Source organism: Pristiophorus japonicus, chromosome 8, assembly GCF_044704955.1.
Source record: "Pristiophorus japonicus isolate sPriJap1 chromosome 8, sPriJap1.hap1, whole genome shotgun sequence".
NCBI lineage: Eukaryota > Metazoa > Chordata > Chondrichthyes > Pristiophoridae > Pristiophorus > Pristiophorus japonicus.
The window spans coordinates 1,634,675-1,658,746 of record NC_091984.1 but is presented as its reverse complement, the minus strand read 5'-3'; the positions used below and the strand labels follow the sequence as shown (position 1 = coordinate 1,658,746).

The 24,072-nt window shown below is 51.9% G+C and overlaps 1 protein-coding gene across 1 annotated transcript; it reads left to right on the top strand.

Moving 5' to 3' along the window:
* The first annotated feature begins 8,590 nt into the window (after positions 1-8,590).
* On the top strand, positions 8,591-23,115 carry c8h1orf52 (chromosome 8 C1orf52 homolog). Its single transcript, XM_070885954.1, has 3 exons — positions 8,591-8,909; positions 18,595-18,787; positions 22,748-23,115. Exons 1-3 carry the CDS (start codon positions 8,652-8,654, stop codon positions 22,906-22,908), a joined length of 612 nt encoding a protein of 203 aa, XP_070742055.1. The 5' UTR covers positions 8,591-8,651; the 3' UTR covers positions 22,909-23,115.
* Positions 23,116-24,072: the final 957 nt, after the last annotated feature.

Below are 24,072 nucleotides of genomic sequence, written 5' to 3'. Positions count from 1 at the left end.
GTGCTCTTTGCCTTTCCGTCATTGTTCATAGGTTTATATGTATCCTTCAGGGCTGCTGACCGAGGGCCGTGTGGCTCTTTGTCGGCCGGTGCGGACACGATGGGCCGAAATGGCCTCCTTCTGTGCTGTAAATTTCTATGTTTCTAATCCCACTTTCCAACTCTCGGTCCGTAGCCCTGTAGGTTACGGCACTTCACGTGCACATCCAAGTACTTTTTAAATGTGGTGAGGGTTTCTACCTCTACCACCCTTTCAGGCAGTGAGTTCCAGACCCCCACCACCCTCTGGGTGATAAAAGTTCTCCTCAAATCCCCTCTAATCCCTCTACCAATTACTTTAAATCTATGCTACCCCTGGTTATTGGCCTCGCTGGTCAAGAATGGCTGGTTGGTCATCATACCCGAGGATGGTCCAGACACGATTTCCCCAGCAGTAGCCGATCCGTCAGTGAAGGAATTTGGAGAAAATTGGCCCAAAATGTCCTCACTGTTGTCTCCATTGGTGTTTATTTGTATTTCAACCTACTGAATACAAAATGCATTCAGTACTGAACTGTTGTCACACTTGGACCTGGTTCTGTGTACTCTGGTTGAATCTTTGGTTATTTAATTCCCCGATGTAATTCAGGATATAGTACCATTTTGTTTGTGCACAATGTGTTGTGAAAGAATGGACTATTTCTAAGGTACCTCTTGAGATGGAAAGATTGTTTGAATGGGTCTGTTTTTTTTTGTACTTTTTAAAATCTTGGAAATATTTTACTTCTGATAATCATGACCCTGCAGGACCTTTGCACTGCTCACAATTCGACAGGCCAAACTTGTAACCACTATCTCCACTGCCCGAATCGAAGGGGTGGAGATGAGCATTTCCATTTGTAAAAGCTTCCCACCAATTTGTAAATGTTTGGATGATGTGACGGAGGCACTACTGGAGAAGCTAAGATTTCCTGTGTTCTGTAAACTCACTGACCCTGCGGCTAATAAGAATGTTGATGTGACTATCGCTAAAATAGTCTGTTTAGAATTTGAGTAAGACTTTCTCTTTGGTCTCTGACATGGGTACTTAATTCAACATTACGTGCTACTATGTTACCTCAGGATAAATTTATACACTTGTATTGATCACTACTCAATTCTGGGTTTGAGTTGTACCAGTTATTTGCAATGTAACAGCCATCAACAATTAAATGGTGGAATGAAATGCATAAGATAAGATTATCAAATGGCGATGGATTTTTGTTTTAATCAGTTAAAATAAAAGTCCCCTTTTGCTAAATTGCAATCTTGCCACAATTCTTCATTCATCGTTCTTGGTGTATGCTCGCTGATTTTGGTGCTCCCCATTTCACACATGTTGCTCCAACTGCTTAGGTTGAACTCTGCACCCAAGTTCTTAGGAAGCAATAGACTGGACGGAGGCAAGGGGATACAGACAGGCTCAGTGAGTGGGCAACAACATGGTAAATGGAATATAATGTGGAGAAATGTGAAGTTATCCAGCTTGGTAGGAAAACTAGAAAAGCAGAGTATTTTTTAAATGGAGAGAGATTGGGAAATGTTGGTGTTCAGAGGGACCTGGGTGTCCTTGTACACCAATCACTGCAAGTTAACCTGCAGGTACAGCAAGTGATTAAAGCAAATGGTATGTTGGCCTTTATTACAAGAGGATTTGAGTATAAGAGTAAAGACATCTTACTGCAATTATACAGGGCCCTGGTGAGACCACACCTGGAGTATTGTGTACTGTGTCGGTCTCCTTACCCAAGGAAGGATATACTTGCCGTTGAGGGAGTGCAACGAAGGTTCACCAGACTGATTCCTGGGCTGGGGGGATTGTCCTATGTGGAGAGATTGAGGAGACTAGGCCACTATATCTTAGAATTTAGAAGAATGAGAGGGGATCTAACTGAAACATATAAAATTCTTAAGGGGCTTGACAGGGTAGATGCAGGGAGGATGTTTCCCCCGGGCTGGAGAGTCTAGAACCAGGGGTCACAGTCTCAGGATAAGGGGTTGGCCATTTAGGACTGAGATGAGGAGAAATTTCTTCACTTAGAGGGTGGTGAATCTTTGGAACACTGCCCTAGAGGGCTGTGGAGGCTCAGTTGTTGAGTATATTCAAAGATGGAGATCGATAGATTTTGGATCTTAAGGGAATCGAGGGATATGGGGACAGGGCAGGAAAGTGCAGTTGAGGTCGAAGATTAGCCATGATCTTATTGAATGGCGAGCAGGCTCAAGGGGCCGACTAGCCTACTCTTGCACCTATTATGTTCTTTTTAATTTCCCTTTCTTATGAGGATTTCAGAAAACTGAACCAAGAAGAAAAATAAAGTTAATCAAGGTCGCACTGCTTACCACTGATGGATTACATCGAACGTACAGCCCAGGAACAGGCCATTGGGCCCAGCGCTCCGTGCCGGGGTTTATGCCCCACCGCTCCGTGCCGGGGTTTATGCCCCACCGCTCCGTGCCGGGGTTTATGCCCCACCGCTCCGTGCCGGGGTTTATGCCCCACCGCTCCGTGCCGGGGTTTATGGCCCACCGCTCCGTGCCGGGGTTTATGCCCCACCGCTCCGTGCCGGGGTTTATGCTCCACACCAGCCCCCTCCCACCCCTCTCCATCTCACCCTATCCCCATATCCTTCTATTCCCTTCTCCCTCATGTGTTTATCCAGCTTCCCCTTAAATGCATCGATACTATTCGCCTCAACCCCTCCCTGTGGCAGCGAGTTCCACATTCTCACCACTCTCTGGGTAAAGAAGTTTCTCCTGAATACCATGTTGTATTATTAGTGACAGTCTTATCTTCATGGATCCTGGTTCCGGTCTTGCCTGCAAGTGAAACATAGAAACATAGAAAATAGGTGCAGGAGCAGGCCATTCAGCCCTTCTAGCCTGCACCGCCATTCAATGAGTTCATGGCTGAACTTGAAACTTCAGTACCCCCTTCCTGCTTTCTCGCCATACCCCTTGATCCCCCGAGTAGTAAGGACTTCATCTAACTCCCTTTTGAATATATTTAGTGAATTGGCCTCAACTACTTTCTGTGGTAGAGAATTCCACAGGTTCACCACTCTCTGGGTGAAGAAGTTTCTCCTCATCTCGGTCCTAAATGGCTTACCCCTTATCCTTAGACTGTGACCCCTGGTTCTGGACTTCCCCAACATTGGGAACATTCTTCCTGCATCCAACCTGTCCAAACCCGTCAGAATTTTAAACGTTTCTATGAGGTCCCCTCTCACTCTTCTGAACTCCAGTGAATACAAGCCCAGTTGATCCAGTCTTTCTTGATAGGTCAGTCCCACCATCCCGGGAATCAGTCTGGTGAACCTTCGCTGCACTCCCTCAATAGCAAGAATGTCCTTCCTCAAGTTAGGAGACCAAAACTGTACACAATACTCCAGGTGTGGCCTCACCAAGGCCCTGTACAACTGTAGCAACACCTCCCTGCCCCTGTACTCAAATCCCCTCGCTATGAAGGCCAACATGCCATTTGCTTTCTTAACCGCCTGCTGTACCTGCATGCCAACCTTCAATGACTGATGTACCATGACACCCAGGTCTCTTTGCACCTCCCCTTTTCCTAATCTGTCACCATTCAGATAATAGTCTGTCTCTCTCTTTTTACCACCAAAGTGGATATCCTCACATTTATCCACATTATACTTCATCTGCCACGCATTTGCCCACTCACCTAACCTATCCAAGTCACTCTGCAGCCTCATAGCATTCTCCTCGCAGCTCACACTGCCACCCAACTTAGTGTCATCCGCAAATTTGGAGATACTACATTTAATCCCCTCGTCTAAATCATTAATGTACAATGTAAACAGCTGGGGCCCCAGCACAGAACCTTGCGGTACCCCACTAGTCACTGCCTGCCATTCTGAAAAGTACCCATTTACTCCTACTCTTTGCTTCCTGTCTGACAACCAGTTCTCAATCCACGTCAGCACACTACCCCCAATCCCATGTGCTTTAACTTTGCACATTAATCTCCTGTGTGGGACCTTGTCGAAAGCCTTCTGAAAGTCCAAATATACCACATCAACTGGTTCTCCTTTGTCCACTTTACTGGAATCATCCTCAAAAAATTCCAGAAGATTTGTCAAGCGTGATCTCCCTTTCACAAATCCATGCTCACTTGGACCTATCATGTCACCTCTTTCCAAATGCGCTGCTATGACATCCTTAATAATTGATTCCATCATTTTACCCACTACTGAGGTCAGGCTGACTGGTCTATAATTCCCTGCTTTCTCTCTCCCTCCTTTTTTAAAAAGTGGGGTTACATTGGCTACCCTCCACTCGATAGGAACTGATCCAGAGTCAATGGAATGTTGGAAAATGACTGTCAATGCATCCGCTATTTCCAAGGCCACCTCCTTAAGTACTCTGGGATGCAGTCCATCAGGCTCTGGGGATTTATCGGCCTTCAATCCCATCAATTTCCCGACTAATAAAGATTTCCCTCAGTTCCTCCTCCTTACTAGACCCTCTGACCCCTTTTATATCCGGAAGGTTGTTTGTGTCCTCCTTAGTGAATACTGAACCAAAGTACTTGTTCAATTGGTCTGCCATTTCTTTGTTCCCCGTTATGACTTCCCCTGATTCTGACTGCAGGGGACCTACGTTTGTCTTTACTAACCTTTTTCTCTTTACATACCTATAGAAACTTTTGCAATCCGTCTTAATGTTCCCTGCAAGCTTCTTCTCGTACTCCATTTTCCCTGCCCTAATCAAACCCTTTGTCCTCCTCTGCTGAGTTCTAAATTTCTCCCAGTCCCCAGGTTCACTGCTATTTCTGGCCAATTTGTATGCCATTTCCTTGGCTTTAATACTATCCCTGATTTCCCTTGATAGCCACGGTTGAGCCACCTTCCCTTTTTTATTTTTACACCAGACAGGAATGTACAATTGTTGTAATTCATCCATGCGGTCTCTAAATGTCTGCCATTGCCCATCCACAGTCAACCCCATAAGTATCATTCGCCAATCTATCTTAGCCAATTCACGCCTCATATCTTCAAAGTTACCCTTCTTTAAGTTCTGGACCATGGTCTCTGAATTAACTGTTTCATTCTCCATCCTAATGCAGAATTCCACCATATTATGGTCACTCTTCCCCAAGGGGCCTCGCACAATGAGATTGTTAATTAATCCTCTCTCATTACACAACACCGAGTCTAAGATGGCCTCCCTCCTAGTTGGTTCCTCGACATATTGATCTAGAAAACCATCCCTTATGCACTCCAGGAAATCCTCCTCCACCGTATTGCTTCCAAAATTTCTTCTCTACGTCTGACTTATCACACTCTTTCATAATGAAGACCCAAATTAGGTCACCCCTTAGTCTTCCCTTTTCTAGTGAAACGAACCCCAGGCTGTTCAGCCTTTCTTGATGGGTATCACCTCTCAGTTCTGGTACCCTCCTCGTAAATCTTTTTTGCACCTTCTCCAGTGTCTCTACATGCTTTTTATAATATGGAGACCAGAACTGTGTGCAGTGCTCCCAAGTGCAGTCTAACCAAGGTTCGATACAAGTTTAACATCACTTCTCTGCTTTTCAATGAAACTGCTAAAGACTGATACACTTAAAGGTCTCCCGCATTTCCATGTGACAATCCAAGCACTTTAATTTCAAGCAGTGAACGCTTGTTACTAGCCCAAGCCTATGTTGAGTGAGAGTTACAATCACAGAATGAGATCAATACAGGAGCAAGTCTTTACCCTCCAAACCTGAAAGAGACCTGGCATTCGTTTATATAGCGCCTTTAATGTCGTAAAACGTCCCAAGGTGCTTCACAGGAGCGATTATCAGACAAAATTTGACACTGAGCCACAGAAGGAGATATTGTGACAGAGGCTTGATCAAAGGTAGGTTTTAAGTAAAGTCTTCGAGGAGGAGACGGAGGCAGAGAGGGTTACGGAGGGAATTCCAGTGCCAGGCAAGGTTTTGCACATGTATATAGTTTTTTGAGTGAGGGAATTGGCCCCAGGCCCCCTGCTCCACCATCTGTGGCAGAGCCTTCAGCCACCTTGCCCAATTGTCACTAAAATCTGCCCTTTCTTTAAAAGCCTCCTTTAAGCACTTCTCTCTCCACATCTCTGCTGAAAGTACAGAGGAGATTTATGAGGATGTTGCCTGGACTGGAGAATTTTAGCTATGAGGAAAGATTGGATAGGCTGGGGTTGTTTTCTTTGAAACAGAGGAGGCTGAGGGGAGACTTTATTGAGGTGTATAAAATTATGAGGGGCCTAGATAGATTGGATAGGAAGGAGCTATTTCCCTTGGCAGAGGGGTCAATAACCAGGGTGCATAGATTTAAAGTAATTGATGGATGAATCAGAGGGGACTTGAGAACTTTTAGCACCCAGAGGGTGGTGGGGGTCTGGAACTCACTGCCTGAAAGGGTGGTAGAGGCAGAAACCCTCACCACATTTAAACAGTACTTGGATGTGCACCTGAAGTGCCGTAACCTACAGGGCTACGGACCGAGAGCTGGAAAGTGGGATTAGGCTGGATAGCTCTTGGTCGGCCGGTGCGGACACGATGGGCCGAATGGCCTCCTTCCGTGCTGTAAATTTCTCTGGTGCAGGTGAGGCAGGGGGAATGGGAGGAGGCTGGTGTGTTGAATAAAGATCAGCATAGATTGGTGGGACCTCATGGCCTGTTACTATTCCTTTGATGATTTAATCATCCTTATTGAGTAACCAATCGGGCACACATACACCCTTAAACCGTAAGGGCCCTTATTTTTATACAGGGGCAGAAACAAGAAGTTCCAAATGAAGACAAAACTAATATAAAAACCTTTTAAACTATAATTTTGTTCCCTGTGCCCTCTGCTCCCCATCTGCTTTCTCAGGTGGATGTAAAAAATCCCACAGCACTATTTCGAAAAAGAGCAGGGGAGTTCTCCCCGGTGTCCTGGGCAATATTTATCCCTCAATCAACATTACTAAAACAGATTATCTGGTTATTATCACATTGCTGATTGTGGGAGCTTGCTGTGCGCAAATTGGCTGCTGCTTTTCCTACAGTGACGACAATGCAAAAGTACGTAATTGGCTGCAAAGCACTGTGGGACAGCTGGTGGTCGTGGCAAGCGCTTTATAAATGCAAGTCTTTGGTACTTTTTTTTTAGCCACAATGGACTTCAGTGCCCACCAGTCATGGAAAAGTGGCCTATTTCTGTGCTGAACATTCCATGTAACTCCAATTTTAAAAATTCATTCCTGGGATGTGGGCGTCGCTGGCAAGGCCGGCATTTATTGCCCATCCCTAATTGCCCCTTGAGAAGGTGGTGGTGAGCCGCCTTCTTGAGCCGCTGCAGTCCGTGTGGTGAAGGTGCTCCCACAGTGCTGTTCGGGAGGGAGTTCCAGGATTGTGACCCAGCGACGATGAAGGAACGGCCGATATATTTCCCAGTCGGGATGGTGTGTGACTGGGAGGGGAACGTGGAGGTGGTGGTGTTCCCATGCACCTGCTGCCCTTGTCCTTCTAGGTGGTAGAGGTCGTGGGTTTGGGAGGTGCTGCCGAAGAAGCCTTGGCGAGTTGCTGCAGTGCATCTTGTAGATGGTACACACTGCAGCCAGGGGGCGCCGGTGGTGGAGGGAGTGAGTGTTGGAGGTGGTGGAGGGAGTGAGTGTTGAAGGTGGTGGAGGGAGTGAGTGTTGAAGGTGGTGGAGGGAGTGAGTGTTGAAGGTGGGGGAGGGAGTGAGTGTTGGAGGTGGTGGAGGGAGTGAGTGTTGAAGGTGGTGGAGGGAGTGAGTGTTGAAGGTGGTGGAGGGAGTGAGTGTTGAAGGTGGTGGAGGGAGTGAGTGTTGAAGGTGGTGGAGGGAGTGAGTGTTGAAGGTGGGGGAGGGAGTGAGTGTTGGAGGTGGTGGAGGGAGTGAGTGTTGGAGGTGGGGGATGGGGGGCCGATCAAGTGGCTGCTTTCGAATTCTAATTCCAGGCAAAATCTTTCCTTTGGGTTGACAAGTGTGTGGGAGAGGCTGGAGTTCCCGCTGGGGCCCGGCAGGGGGCGGTGTCCCGGGAGGGTGGAGTTCCCGCTGGGGCCCGGCAGGGGGCGGTGTCCCGGGAGGCTGGAGTTCCCGCTGGGGCCCGGCAGGGGGCGGTGTCCCAGGAGGGTGGAGTTCCCGCTGGGGCCCGGCAGGGGGCGGTGTCCCGGGAGGCTGGAGTTCCCGCTGGGGCCCGGCAGGGGGCGGTGTCCCGGAAGGGTGGAGTTCCCGCTGGAGCCCGGCAGGGGGCGGTGTCCCGGGAGGGTGGAGTTCCCGCTGGAGCCCGGCAGGGGGCGGTGTGCCGGGAGGGTGGAGTTCCCGCTGGAGCCCGGCAGGGGGCGGTGTGCCGGGAGGGTGGAGTTCCCGCTGGGGCCCGGCAGGGGGCGGTGTGCCGGGAGGGTGGAGTTCCCGCTGGAGCCCGGCAGGGGGCGGTGTGCCGGGAGGGTGGAGTTCCCGCTGGAGCCCGGCAGGGGGCGGTGTCCCGGGAGGGTGGAGTTCCCGCTGGGGCCCGGCAGGGGGCGGTGTCCCGGGAGGGTGGAGTTCCCGCTGGAGCCCGGCAGGGGGCGGTGTCCCGGGAGGTCGCGCCCTGCCCCCGGGAGTTGCCTCTTGCCGCAGCCGCTGTGTCCCCGGCGGCCGGTCGCCATGGCGGACGGGCCGAACGACCCTTTGGCCTATTTCGCCGCCTACGGCAGCTCGGACTCGGACAGTGACTCGGCCCCGGAGCCGCCGCCGGCGGAGGCCGCGCTCCCTCCAGACACAGGCCGCGGCGCAGCGGGCCCGAGGGCCGCCTTACCTCGGCCCGACGAGCTGTTCGGCAGCGTCGCCAAACCCAGCTTCCTGGCCGACCCGCGGAGAGGCCGCATCGACTGGGAGCGGCGGCTGGTGCGGGCCCCGGCCCAGGTACAGGGGGGCCCGGGTACAGGGGGAGCGGGGGGCCCGGGTACAGGGGGGGCCCGGGTACAGGGGGCCCCGGGTACAGGGGGGCCCGGGTACAGGGGGGGCCCGGGTACAGGGGGAGCGGGGGGGCCCGGGGGAGCGGGGGGCCCGGGTACAGGGGGAGCGGGGGGGGCCCGGGTACAGGGGGAGCCCGGATACAGGGGGAGCGGGGGTCCCGGGGGAGCGGGGGGCCCGGGTACAGGTACAGGGGGGGTCTGGGTACAGGGGGAGCGGGGGGCCCCGGGTACAGGGGGAGCGGGGGGGCCCGGGTACAGGGGGAGCGGGGGGGCCCGGGTACAGGGGGGGTCTGGGTGCGGGGGGCCCGGGTACAGGGGGAGCGGGGGGGCCCGGGTACAGGGGGAGCGGGGGGGGCCCGGGTACAGGGGGGCCCGGGTACAGGGGGAGCCCGGGTACAGGGGGAGCGGGGGTCCCGGGGGAGCGGGGGGCCCGGGTACAGGTACAGGGGGGGTCTGGGTACAGGGGGAGCGGGGGGCCCCGGGTACAGGGGGAGCGGGGGGGCCCGGGTACAGGGGGAGCGGGGGGGGCCCGGGTACAGGGGGGCCCGGGTACAGGGGGAGCCCGGGTACAGGGGGAGCGGGGGGGCCCGGGTACAGGGGGAGCGGGGGGGGCCCGGGTACAGGGGGGCCCGGGTACAGGGGGAGCGGGGGTCCCGGGGGAGCGGGGGGCCCGGGTACAGGTACAGGGGGGGTCTGGGTACAGGGGGAGCGGGGGGCCCCGGGTACAGGGGGAGCGGGGGGCCCCGGGTACAGGGGGAGCGGGGGGGCCCGGGTACAGGGGGGGTCTGGGTGCGGGGGGCCCGGGTACAGGGGGAGCGGGGGGTCCCGGGTACAGGGGGGGTCTGGGTACAGGGGGAGCGGGGGGTCCCGGGTACAGGGGGAGCGGGGGGGCCCGGGTACAGGGGGAGCCCGGGTACAGGGGGGGCCCCGGGTACAGGGGGAGCGGGGGGGCCCGGGTACAGGGGGAGCGGGGGGGCCCGGGTACAGGGGGAGCCCGGGTACAGGGGGGGCCCCGGGTACAGGGGGAGCGGGGGGCCCAGGTACAGGGGGAGCGGGGGGGCCCGGGTACAGGGGGGGCCCGGGTACAGGGGGGGCCCGGGTACAGGGGGGGCCCGGGTACAGGGCGGGCCCGGGTACAGGGGGAGCGGGGGGTCCAGGTACAGGGGGAGCGGGGGGCCCAGGTACAGGGGGAGCGGGGGACCCGGGTACAGGGGGGCCCAGGTACAGGGGGAGCGGGGGACCCGGGTACAGGGGGAGCGGGGGGGCCCGGGTACAGGGGGAGCGGGGGGGGCCCAGGTACAGGGGGAGCGGGGGGCCCGGGTACAGGGGGGCCCAGGTACAGGGGGAGCGGGGGACCCGGGTACAGGGGGAGCGGGGGACCCGGGTACAGGGGGAGCGGGGGACCCGGGTACAGGGGGAGCGGGGGACCCGGGTACAGGGGGAGCGGGGGACCCGGGTACAGGGGGAGCGGGGGACCCGGGTACAGGGGGAGCGGGGGTGGCCCGGGTACAGGGGGAGCGGGGGGTCCCGGCCCAGGTACAGGAGGAGCGGGGGGGTCCTGGCCCGGGTACAGGGGAAGCGGGGGGTCCTGGCCCAGGTACAGGGGGAGCGGGGGGGCCCGGGTACAGGGGGAGCGGGGGGTCCTGGCCCCGGGTACAAGGAGAGCGGGGGGGGTCCCGGCCCAGGTACAGGGGGAGCGGTTGGGCCTGGGCCCAGGTACAGGGGGAGCGGGGGGCCTGGGCCCAGGTACGGGGGGGGGGGGGGGGGGGAGCCTGGGCCCGGGTATACGGGGGGCGTGGGTACCGGGGGAGCAGGGGGGTGCCTGGGCCCAGCTACGGGGGGGGGGGGGGCCTGGGTACAGGGGGGGAGCGGCGGTGCGTGGGACCTGGGTACAGGGGGAGCGGGGATGGGGGAGGGCCCCTTCCTTCAACCCCACCCCCCCCAGTTTTTGAAGTGCAGTCACTGTTGTAATGCAGCAGCCAATTTGCGCACAGCAATATGATAATGGCCAGATAATCTGTTTTAGTGATGCCAATTGAAGGATAAATATCAGCCTGCTGTTCTTTGAATATCACCTTGGCATCTCTTGCACCGACCTAATGAGACTCCCGAGAGCGCTCCCCACTGAGCCACATCTGACGTGTGAAGTGGGTAGGGCCCAATTAGAGATGGGTAATGAAGGAATGGCAGAGATGCTGAATGAGAATCTCACCTTTCACAGAGAGCATGGTTGTCCTAATGAGACAGAGGTTGGGGTGATCTTGGACCTGGCCTGGAGATGGCGTAGGTTAAACAGCTTCCCATTGGTTCTGTAGTTTGGTTCCACTCCAGCGGAGAGCCAATTGACTGTGAGGTGGAGCATGGCAGCGAGGAAGATTGAGAAAAGGTTGGGGCAATGACGCAGCCCTGTTTGACCCCGGGCCAGACGTGGATTGGGTGCCTGTAATGGATCATGTCGTCGTTGAACAGGCGGAGGATGATGAAGACCACCCCAACCTCTGTCGATGAGCTACAGTACGCGGACGACGCCTGCGTCTGCGCACATACAGAGACTGAACTCCAGGACATAGTCGACATATTTACTGAAGCATACGAAAGCAAGGGCCTTACGCTAAACATCAGTAAAACAAAGGTCCTCCACCAGCCTGTCCTCGCCGCACAACACTGTCCCCCAGTCATCAAGATCCACGTCGCGGCCCTGGACAACGTGGACCATTTCCCATACCTCAGGAGCCTCTTATCAACAAAAGCAGATATTGATGCGGAGATTCAACACTGCCTCCAGTGCGCCAGCACAGCCCTCGGCCGCCTGAGGAAGAGAGTGTTTGAAGACCAGGCCCTCAAATCTATCACCAAGCTCATGGTCTACAGGGCTGTAGTAATACCCACCCTCCTGTATGGCTCAGAGACATGGACCATATACAGTAGTCACTGGAGAAATATCACCAACGATGTCTCCGCAAGATCCTACAAATCCCCTGGGAGGACAGACGCACCAACATTAGTGTCCTCGACCAGGCCAACATCTCCAGCATTGAAGCACTGACCACACTTGATCAGTTTCGCTGAGCAGGCCACATTGTTCACATGCCAGACACGAGACTCCCAAAGCAAGCGCTCTACTCGGAACTCCTTCACGGCAAGCGAGCCAAAGGTGGGCAGAGGAAACGTTACAGGGACACCCTCAAAGCCTCCCTGATAAAATGCAACATCCCCACCGACACCTGGGAGTCCCTGGCCAAAGACCGCCCTAAGTGGAGGAAGTGCACCTGAGGGTGCTGAGCACCTCGAGTCTCGTCGCCGAGAGCATGCAGCGGAAAGAACATGCGGCAAACCTGTCCCACCCACCCTTTCCCTCAACGACTATCTGTCCCACCTGTGACAGGGACTGTGGCTCTCGTATTGGACTATTCAGCCACCTAAGGACTCATTTTAAGTGGAAGCAAGTCTTCCTCGATTCCGAGGGACTGCCTATGATGATAATGAGAGGGTACAAGAGGCATGGCTGGAGCAATTACACATGATAACTAAAGAAGGAAGCCATATTGGAATAACTTGGTGCAAATGAGTGGAATGGGCACTTGGGCATGGATCCATGTATGCTGAGAAAAATTAGGAATAAGGGGCTCTGACCAGATTATTTCAAGCATTTATCGGAGATAGAATTTGCTCCCGAGAACTGGAAGATTGCCTCTGATTGAGAAGGGAGTTAGGGAAAAGCTGGGTACTGGACCAGCATGACCTTGGTTGTGGGTAAGCTTCGAGAAGCCATGCTATGGGATAAAATGGGTGCTCCCCTAGAACAACCTGGCTTAATTAAGTATGGCCAGTACGGATTTGTAAAAGGCATGTCAAATACATTAATAAACCTGCAGAATGGGTGTGTAATTGGCAAATTAATTTCAATAATAGATGGGTATGAGATGGTGCATTTTTGGTAGGAAGAATAATGAGGTCACATACTGCTTGGTAATAGTCTAAATGGGATAGAGGGATCATGGGGTGCAGATGCACAGGTCACTAAAATTAGCACTGCAGGTTATTAAGGCCCTATAGCAGCAAACTAAACACGAGGGTTCACTTCGAGAGGGATAGAATTGAAAAGCAGCAAAGTTATGTTAAACCTGAATCGAACCTTGGTTTAGACCACACTTGGAGCACTGTGCACACTTCTGGTCTCCATATTATAAAGAATTCGAAGGTGCATGAAAGTTTTACCAGAATGAGAGGTTATATCAGGAAAGGCTGAACAGGCTGGAGCTCTTCTCTAGAAAAGACAAGGCTGAGACGTGACCTGCTTTTAAGATTATGAAGGGGTTCAGTAGGGTAGATGTAGAGATGTTTCCACTTGCAGGCTAGGGCCCTTAAATATAAGACTATCACTAATAACTCCAATCGGGAATTCAGGAGGAACGTCTTTACCCAGAGAGTGGTGAGAATGTGGAACTCATAAGAACATAAGAAATAGGAGCAGGAGTAGGCCATACGGCCCTTCGAGCCTGCTCCGCCATTCAATAAGATCATGGCTGATCCGATCATGGACTCAGCTCCACTTCCCTGCCCGCTCCCAATAACCCCTTATTCCCTTATCGGTTAAGAAACTGTCTATTTCTGTCTTAAATTTATTCAATGTCCCAGCTTCCACAGCTCTCTGAGGCAGCGAATTCCACAGATTTACAACCCTCTGGGAGAAGAAATTTCTCCTCATCTCAGTTTTAAATGTGCGGCCCCTTATTCTAAGATCATGCCCTCTAGTTCTAGCCTCCCCCATCAGTGGAAACATCCTCTCTGCATCCACCTTGTCAAGCCCCCTCATAATCTTACACGTTTCGATAAGATCACCTCTCATTCTTCTGAATTCCAATGAGTATAGGCCCAACCTACTCAACCTTTCCTCATAAGTCAACCCCCTCATCCCCGGAATCAACCGAGTGGACCTTCTCTGAACTGCCTCCAAAGCAAGTATATCCTTTCGTAAATATGGAAACCAAAACTGCACGCAGTACTCCAGGTGTGGCCTCACCAATACCCTGTATAACTGTAGCAAGACTTCCCTGCTTTTATACTCCATCCCCTTTGCAATAAAGGCCAGGATTCCATTTGCCTTCCTGATCACTTGCTGTACCTGCATACTATTCTTTTATGTTTACCCCCAGGTCCCGCTGTACTGCAGCACTTTGCAATCTTTCTCCATTTAAATAATAACTTGCTCTTTGATTTTTTTTGCCAAAGTGCATGACCTCACACTTTCCAACATTATACTCCATCTGCCAAATTTTTGCCCACTCACTTAGCCTGTCTATGTTCTTTTGCAGATTTTTTTGTGTCCTCCTCACACATTGCTTTTCCTCCCATCTTTGTATCGTCAGCAAACTTGGCTACGTTACACTCAGTCCCTTCTTCCAAGTTGTTAATATAGGGAGTGGTTGAGACTAATAGTATAGATACATTTAAGGAGAAGTTAGATAAGCACACGAGGGAGAAGGAATAGAATATGCTGATGGGATGAGGCTCGTGTGGAGCATGGAGCAGTTGGGCTGAATGGCCTGTTTATGTGCTGTAGACACTCTAACATAATGTAAATATATTTGATAAATTTAATAGAGTACTGTGAGGAAATAATGGAGTGTATTAATGAAGAAAATGCAGTGGCGTTGTGTATATAGATTTTCGAGAAGTTGCAGCTTGGTTGTTGATGAAATAATGGCACACGGGTTGGAGGGTGGGGATAGGGAGTGGGTTAGAGACATGATATTGAGGGGAGGATGGATAGGGAGTGGGTTAGAGACACGGTATTGAGGAGTGGGAGGGTGGGGTAGGTGGTGGGTTAGAGACACGATATTGAGGGAGGGCGGATAGGGAGTGGGTTAGAGACACGGTATTGAGGAGTGGGAGGGTGGGGTAGGGAGTGGGTTAGAGACACGGTATTGAGGGGAGGGTGGATAGGGAGTGGGTTATCGACACGATATTGAGGGGAGGGCGGATAGGGAGTGGGTTAGAGACATGGTATTGAGGAGTGGGAGGGTGGGGTAGGGAGTGGGTTAGAGACACGATATTGAGGGGAGGGCGGGTAGGGAGTGGGTTAGAGACACGGTATTGAGGAGTGGGAGGGTGGGGTAGGGAGTGGGTTACAGATACGGTATTGAGGGAGGGCGGATAGGGAGTGGGTTAGAGACACGGTATTGAGGAGTGGGAGGGTGGGGTAGGGAGTGGGTTACAGATACGGTATTGAGGGAGGGCGGATAGGGAGTGGGTTAGAGACACGGTATTGAGGAGTGGGAGGGTGGGGTAGGGAGTGGGTTACAGATACGGTATTGAGGGGAGGGAGGGCGGATAGGGAGTGGGTTAGCAACACGGTATTGAGGGGAGGGCGGATAGGGAGTGGGTTAGAGATGGTATCGGATTAATGAAAACACTAGATGTCCATGTTGGGAGAAGATGCTGGTCTCCATGGTCTGGACCTCAGTAAGGTGGCACGATATTAACATTTGCAACAGACACAAATGTAGGTAGCAGTCAACTGGAAAGAGGACTCTAAATGAGTTCAGGAGGGCATGGGAGGTAGACATTGGATGAAATTTAATGTGGCAAAATGTACATTTTAGGAGAACAAAGAGATAAAATACACATGAAATTGTAAAACTTTTAAAGGAGTAGATACTTGGGTGAAATACAGAAATCTTTAAAAGTGAAAGGGCAAGTTAATAAAGTAGTTTTATTTAAAAAAAAAAGCAAATTTGGATTCTAGATTTTCGAAATAGAGATACAATGTCCAAAATCGAAGAGGCAATGCTAAACCCAATACAAATTATAGGTTAGGCCACAGGTAGAATATTGTGTCCCGTATTAGGTACCCTATTTTTAGGAAGTATTGTCAAGCCCCAATGTTGCCTTTTAATTTCTCTCGAGTGCACGTCCCCTATAACAGGCTGCGCTGCCCATTGAAATTTTCGCGCACGCGCGGTTTTCCATTCAAAAGCCGGTGAGCCAGCTGCACGAGATCTCCAGGCCACCGCTTGAACACGCAGCTTAAAGGGAACACTGGTCAAGGCAATGGAGAGATTTGTTCGGGTGTTACTAGGATGAGAGTTATGAGGAACACTGGTGAAACTCAGCTCTCTTTCAAACACAGGTTAACAGGAGATTGGATATGAGGGTTTTTTTGGAAGGTAAATCGGGAATAAACTCTTTTTCTACATGTCAGTGAGTCAGTCATGAAAAGAATGAAGGACGGGTAAGGAGATTGACTTTATCCAGAGGGTTTTTGAAAGACGAAACAGAATCCATCATAGCTTTTAAAAGGAAAGTGTCTTTATACTTGAAGTATTTAAGGGTAGGGGAATGGTGGAGAGCTCTTTCAGAGGATCAGTACAGCGTGATGGGCTGAATGGCCTTTTTCCGAGCTGTAAAATTCTATAATTCCAGGTGGTTTTGCACTCGCTATATTGCTGATCGCCGTTAATTTCCATATGTCCGTTGAAATGGTTCCCTGTAGTATTTGTGTGTGATTTATGCCGCGGAGTCTGTATAAATCCATGTATGGTTGTAGCTGCTGGTATCTTTTAAAGAACCATCGGAGCTTCAACTCTCTGCAGGAGTTCAATTAACAGAAAACTACAGGTGGTTCGCCACAAAAGTTCTGCTGTAATGCAATGATACAGCACAGCAGGAGGCCATTCGGCCCTTCGAGCCTGTGTTGGCTCTGAAAGACCAATTGGTCCCACTCCCCGCCCTTTCCCCACAGCCCTGAAAATTTTTCCCCTTCAAGTATTTATCCAATTTGAAAGTTACTATTGAATCTGCTCCCACCGCCCTTTCAGGCAGTGCGTTCCCGATCACAACAACTCGCTGCGTTTATATTTAAAAAAACATTCTCGTCTCGCCCTCTGGTTCTTTTGCCAATTATCTTCAATCTGTGTCCTCCGAGTGAAAATTTACATTCCAGCAGATGGTTTGTTGCAACATAGAAAAACATCCGAAGGCACATCACAGAAGCGTAATCAAACAAAAATCAACATTCAGCCAAAAGAGAAGGTGTTTAGGAGGGGGTGGAGGCGGGTGTTTAGGAGGGGGTGGAGGATGGGTATTTTGGAGGGGGGAGAGAGAGGTGGAACGGTTTAGAGTGGGAATTCCAGAATTTAGGGCCTAGGCAGCTGAAGGCCCCAATTGTGGGACAAAGGGATTTGGCGTGCACAAGAGGCCAGAATTGGAGGAACGCTGAGTTTGCGGAGAGAATGTTTCCAATGCAACATTAACTAGCGAGAGGGGCCAGAAGCCAAGTATTTATTCTGCTGATCGATTTTTGTGCTGAGTGAGCGGGCAGGCCCCAGCCAGTGTGGATTTGTAACTGGCTGCCAGGGAGAAGTGAAGGCAGCCTGGAGCATATCGTCACTTTATTTACTTGTGTATACTCTTTAAAAGTATATTTCATAGCTGCAGAACGGATCACGTAATATTCCCTCACCCAGTGTTGGCATCGAGCGCTCGCAGATCAGGCACAGCACGGTTAAATGCAGCATCAAGTGCTGCACCGTCGGGGGATCAGTACTGAGGGAGTGCTGCACTGTCGGAGGGGCAGTACTGAGGGAGTGCTGCACTGTCGGAGGGGTAGTACTGAGGGAGTGCTGCACTGTCGGAGGGGCAGTACTGAGGGAGTGCTGCACTGTCGGAGGGGCAGTACTGAGGGAGTGCTGCACTGTTGGAGGGACAGTACTGAGGGAGCGCTGCACTGTCGGAGGGGCAGTACTGAGGGAGTGTCGCACTGTCGAAGGGGCAGTACTGAGGGAGCATTGCACTGTTGGAGGGACAGTACTGAGGGAGTGCTGCACTGTTGGAGGGGCAGTACTGAGGGAATGCTGCACTGTTGGAGGGGCAGTACTGAGGGAGTGCTGCACTGTCGGAGGGGCAGTGCTGAGGGAGCATTGCAGTGTCGAAGGGGCAGTACTGAGGAAGCGCTGTACTGTTGGAGGGGGAGTACTGAGGGAGCGTTGCACTGTCGGAGGGGCAGTACTGAGGGAGTGCTGCACTGTCGGAGGGGCAGTACTGAGGGAGTGCTGCACTGTCGGAGGGGCAGTACTGAGGGAGTGCTGCACTGTCGGAGGGGCAGTGCTGAGGGAGCGCTGCACTGTCGGAGGGGCAGTGCTGAGGGAGCATTGCAGTGTCGAAGGGGCAGTACTGAGGGAGCGCTGTACTGTTGGAGGGGGAGTACTGAGGGAGCGTTGCACTGTTGGAGGTGTCATCTTTTAGATGAAGCTTTAACCAAGGCTCCGCCTGCTCTCTCGGGTGGATGTAAGAGATCTCAGGGCACTATTTGAAGGGAGTACTGAGGTGCCCTGGCCAATATTTATCCCTCGACCATCATCGCTAAAAATCGATTAACTGGTCATTATCGCATTGTATTTTTTTGTTGAAATTTGCTGTGCACAAATTGGCTGCTGCGTTTCCTATATTACAGCAGTGACTACACTTCAAAAAGTGCTTCACTGGCTGTAAAGCACTTTGGGACGTGCTGATGTGAAGGACACGGTGTAAACGCAAGTTGTTTTTACCAGCATTTTGGGATTAGCGAGCAGTAATTTTATGTGCAGTAGTGCTCAGCTTATCGCTAATCTGCATTTCTGCTCACGGGACAGCCTCCAAAAGAGTTCAAGATTTGGAAAAGCAATGCTGTGCCCCCGCCAGAGTCGTACGCGGTGGAGGAGAAGAAGCCGCCATTGGGTGTGGACATGGCGGTGAAGTGGTCCAGCATGTACCAGGACAATGGTGACGATGCTCCACAACAAAGCGCTGCCCTGCTTCCAGAAGAGCCGGAAGCCTCTGAGTCAGGTAGGTTTTATGCATCAGCGCAGGCTCCAGTCCCTTGGGCAACACTCAGTGTATTCTTGGTCAGCTTCAAATGGGGTTCACTTAAACATTGAATGCCGGCTTGCCTCAGCTTTTAAAAAAAAAAAATCATTCTTGGGGTGTGGGCGTCGCTGGCAATGCCGGCATTTATTGCCCGTCCCTAATTGTCCCTTGAGAAGGTGGTGGTGAGACAACGCAGTGTCTCGCTGGGCCAGAGGGCAGTTAAGAGTCAACCACATTGCTGTCACATATCGGCCAGACCGGGTAAGGGCGGCAGATTTCCTTCCCTAAAGGACATTAGTGAACCAGATGGGTTTTTACGACAATCTGGTAGTCTCATGGTCACCATAACTGACACTGCAGGTGCAGCGTCTCAAATCCCCTAGCTGCTGTGATGGGATTTGAACTGTCCCCAGAGCTGGTAGCTAACTTGCCCCTGAGTTATGAAGATTGCAGATATGACATAATGCAGCATTTTTGTCTCGCCTTGGCTTTGTAGCGCTTTCTTTAACTGGTCATAAGGCGTGAAGAATTGAGAACCAGTTGCAGCCAGAACTGTGCCCCCCCCCCTCCCCACCAACCTTACTCGGTGATGAATATCGTGGCTATTGGTTGCCTGTCTCCAACCCTCGTGGAAGAAGCCAAGCACAGTCGGCAGACGCACACTGATTTGCTCAGTTACATGCAAGAACGGAACCTGTATGAACAGACACTTTGAGACACCCGCATAAACTGCATGGGTAATTATACAAGCGGCACTCTGAATCCACGGACACTCGCACATTACAAACTGCGGACAGCATTCACTGCTCCAGGCTCTCTTTACTACTCAAACCACGGGACATGCAGGTCAGCACGAGGCGGCAGCGGGTTTGCTGAAAGAAATGGCTTTAGTAGAAAGTGGAGCTCTTTCCCCGGCATGCACAACAGCAGAGAACGTGCTCCATCTCTGGGATTGAATGCCTGCCCGGCTCTGTCCCAGGCATAGAGCGGTTTCTCTGCCACTGTGGATACTGGGTAAAGGACGCTCCATTGCACTGAAACTTTTTACAGTGCAGTCAACGAAAATAAACACTTGCAAAAATAGACAGCTGATGCCAGCCCCCTGGTGTCCGCAATTTACAGGTTTCACGTTCTTTGAAACCTGGATCACAAGCTTCGAGTGCAGATGATCGACTATTTTCCTTTTAAGAAGCTGATTATTATAATCTTTACTGTAAATGTTATATTATACACTCACTCGTTTATCTTTAGTTCAATAATTGTGCTTGTTGATCAAAGTCTGAAATGAGGTTTAATGTTGTGCAGCTCTAACTTGTTTTTGAAAGATGTGACAAAGGTCCTGTGGATCCAGTAATGAAAGCGATTCAGAGGAAGGTGGTCTGTATGGTGCTCTGGGGTTACCTAGATATCTAGGCCATCGAAGATGCTAGAGGCTGTCTGCTACTACGAGAGTAATCTTAACAGACAAGCCAAATTATCTCCGTAAACACTTGTGACCCAAAACTCGGCCACCCATGTCCTAACTCGCTCCGAGTCCCGCTCACCCCTCACCCCCTGTGCTCACTGCCCCGTGTCCTAACTCGCTCCGAGTCCCGCTCACCCATCACCCCCTGTGCTCGCTGCCCCGTGTCCTAACTCCCACCCAGTCCCGCTCACCCATCACCCCCTGTGCTCACTGCCCCGTGTCCTAACTCGCACCCAGACCCGCTCACCCATCACCCCCTGTGCTCACTGCCCCGTGTCCTAACTCACACCCAGTCCCGCTCACCCATCACCCCCTGTGCTCACTGACCCGTGTCCTAACTCACACCCAGTCCCGCTCACCCATCACCCCCTGTGCTCACTGCCCCGTGTCCTAACTCACACCCAGTCCCGCTCACCCATCAACACCTGTGCTCACTTGCCCCGTGTCCTAACTCGCACCCAGACCCGCTCACCCATCACCCCCTGTGCTCACTGCCCCGTGTCCTAACTCACACCCAGTCCCGCTCACCCATCACCCCCTGTGCTCACTGCCCCGTGTCCTAACTCGCACCCAGTCCCGCTCACCCATCACCCCCTGTGCTCACTTGCCCCGTGTCCTAACTCGCTCCGAGTCCCGCTCACCCATCACTCTCCCTGTGCTCACTGCCCCATGTCCTAACTCACACCTAGTCCCGCTCACCCATCACCCCCTGTGCTCACTTGCCCCGTGTCCTAACTCGCACCGAGTCCCACTCACCCATCACCCGCTGTGCTCACTGCCCCGTGTCCTAACTCACACCCAGTCCCGCTCACCCATCACTCTCCCTGTGCTCACTGCCCCCGTGTCCTAACTCACACCCAGTCCCGCTCACCCATCACCCACTGTGCTCGCTGCCCCGTGTCCTAACTCACACCTAATCCCGCTCACCCATCACTCTCCCTGTGCTCACTGCCCCCGTGTCCTAACTCGCACCGAGTCCCGCTCACCCATCACCCACTGTGCTCGCTGCCCCGTGTCCTAACTTACACCCGGTCCCGCTCACCCATCACCCACTGTGCTCGCTGCCCCGTGTCCTAACTCACACCCGGTCCCGCTCACCCATCACCCCCTGTGCACGCTGCCCCGTGTCCTCACTCGCACCCAGTCCCGCTCCCCCATTATCCCCTGTGCTCACTGCCCCGTGTCCTAACTCACACCCAGTCCCGCTTACCCATCACCCCCTGTGCTCGCTGACCTACATTGGCTCCTGGTTAAGCAACGTCTCAATTTTAAAATGTACATCCTTGTTTTCAAATCCCTCCATGGCCTCGCCCCTCCCTATCTCTGTAATCTCCTCCAGCCCCACAACCCCCCGAGATCTCTGTGCTCCTCTAATTCTGCCCTCTTGTGCAGCCCCGATTATAATCGCTCCACCATTGGAGGCCGTGCCTTCAGCTGCCAAGGCCCCAAGCTCTGGAATTCCCTCCCTAAACCTCTCCACCTCTCTCGCCACCTTTTAAGATGCTCCTTAAAACCGACCTCATTGACCAAACTTTTAGTCACTGGCCCTAATATCTCAAGTGGTTCAGTTTTAAAATGTTGTTTTAAAACGCTCCAGTGAAGTGCCTAGGGAAGTTTTAGGCACTATATAAATGCAAGTTATCTGTTAAGGAGGAGTCATCTATATTGGTGGCAGGTTATGGAGAGTCTATGGTATAGTGGAAAAATTAGCAGGATGTTTGCATTAACAGGTAGATTAATTCAGGTCAGTTACAATTGAGATGGCTATTTGAGTCCTCCGGTTCATGGGGTCAAAGCGAAGGGTTTTAAAGATTTCTGATGGCATATGCCGGCTGTTGAATATGTTTCAGATCCGTTTGTTATCTCATTTCAATTGGAACCAAATTCCAAAAGCTTGTCTTGGATTTTAGTTTGCTCTGCCATTTTCCTACTTGAATTTTGTGTTCTCGCCCTTGCCTGGATCAAAGTACAGATATAAGATAGAGGAGGCATGCTCCCTGTATTATAAGCACTTCCTGACATGGCATCCCATAGAACATAAGCATTAGAAGCAGGATTGGGCCACACACACCCTCGAGCCTACTCCGCCATTCAATAAGATCATGGCTGATCTTCAAACTCAACTCCACTTCCCCGCCCAATCTCCTTATCCCTGGATTCCCCTCGAGTCCAAAAGTCTATCTATCTCAGACTTGAATATACTCAACGACTGAGCCTCCACAGCTCTCTGGGGTAGATAATTCCAGAGATTCACCACCCTCGGTGAAGAAATTCCTCCTCAGCTCTGTCTTAAATGGCCGACCCCTGAGACTGTGCCCCCTAGTGCGGGCTGTTCTAGTTTAGGTAACTAGTTCCACCCCACTGCTACTGAGGGCAAGTCGGGTCTATTTAATGGAACCTATTGTAATTGGCATGAATGCAATCAATCGACGTGAAACCGATTTATTTATTGATGGGTATTTTCTCCTTTTCAGATGACGAGGATGCAGCGAACTCTTCTGCCAAAAAGCGCAAGATGGAAACTTTTCAGCAGAAGGAGAAGAGGAAACGCAATGAGGGACAGGCCAACAGGGAGAAAAGCTTTGTCGAAGAAGAGAAGAGAATTCTCAGGCAGGAGTTTTGCTTGAAAGATTGAAGAAAACGTTGTGTGGATAAACCCCCCTTCCCCCCCCCCCCCCCGAGCTCACTCTGTCCGTCCTGAACACGAGCTGCTTGCTTTCCGCAGCTTCGGACTCTGGAATCACACGCTCGCTTACGGCGGCAGAAACAAAACCGTTTAGCTGTGGATGCAGTGTGGAACATGCAGTGGGAAGCTCTTTAAAATAAAGCTGTATATATTGTTTACTGGTTCTTTTCAAAAGGAACAAGAGTGAGACGGTTTTTTTTGCAGAAAGTGACAAAGGAAACCAGTGGGAAACCTATTTAATTGTGCTGACGTTTTAGTGTGGACTTAACGTGGAATTTTTAAAAACAACCGTAAGATGTATTTTGATGTGCAGCCATGACAAATACTCCAAGTGGAAACTTTGCCAGTGTTCCAGTTTGGCTTATGAATCAATCAAACTGACATCTCCACATGCTGGCCCAAGTGTTGTAAAGTGGTTTTAATATGTCCCCTATTAGAGTTACTTGTTGCAGCACTCCTAGTTTGCAGCCCACTGAATGTGAAGACTGCAGGACCTGCGTAGACTTGTATTGTGGTGTTGTGGCCATATATTCTAGTGTTCTGTTGACTTTTTTCCAACTGTTCCATCATATTTGGCATTGAAAGTAAGTTGTCTACTATTGCGTATAGCTCTCGACCCAAGTAAGATAATATGGGCAGGGTGTATGAAATGTACAGTCAAGACAGACCAGAACTAGGGGTCATGAATATAAGACAGTCGTTAATAAATCCATTAGGTAATTCAGGAGAAACTTCTTTATCCACAAGGTGGTGAGAATGTGGAACTTGCTGCCACAGGGAGAGGGGTTGAGGCTAATAGTATCGATGCATTTAAGGGGAGGCTGGATAAACAAATGGGGGAGAAGGGGATAGGGTGAGATGGAGAGGGGTGGGAGGGGGCTGGTGTGGAGCATAAACCCCGGCACGGAGCGGTGGGACATAAACCCCGGCACGGAGCGGTGGGGCATAAACCCCGGCACGGAGCGGTGGGCCCAGTGGCCTGTTGCTGTGCTATGAATACTTTGTAATACTGGCTGATTCCTATATTTAGTTGAAGAAGCCAAGGCTTGGACCTTTTTTGGGTGAGTGAAGTACAGACTGGGAAGCTTTTCATACTGTACACCCGGACAGGTT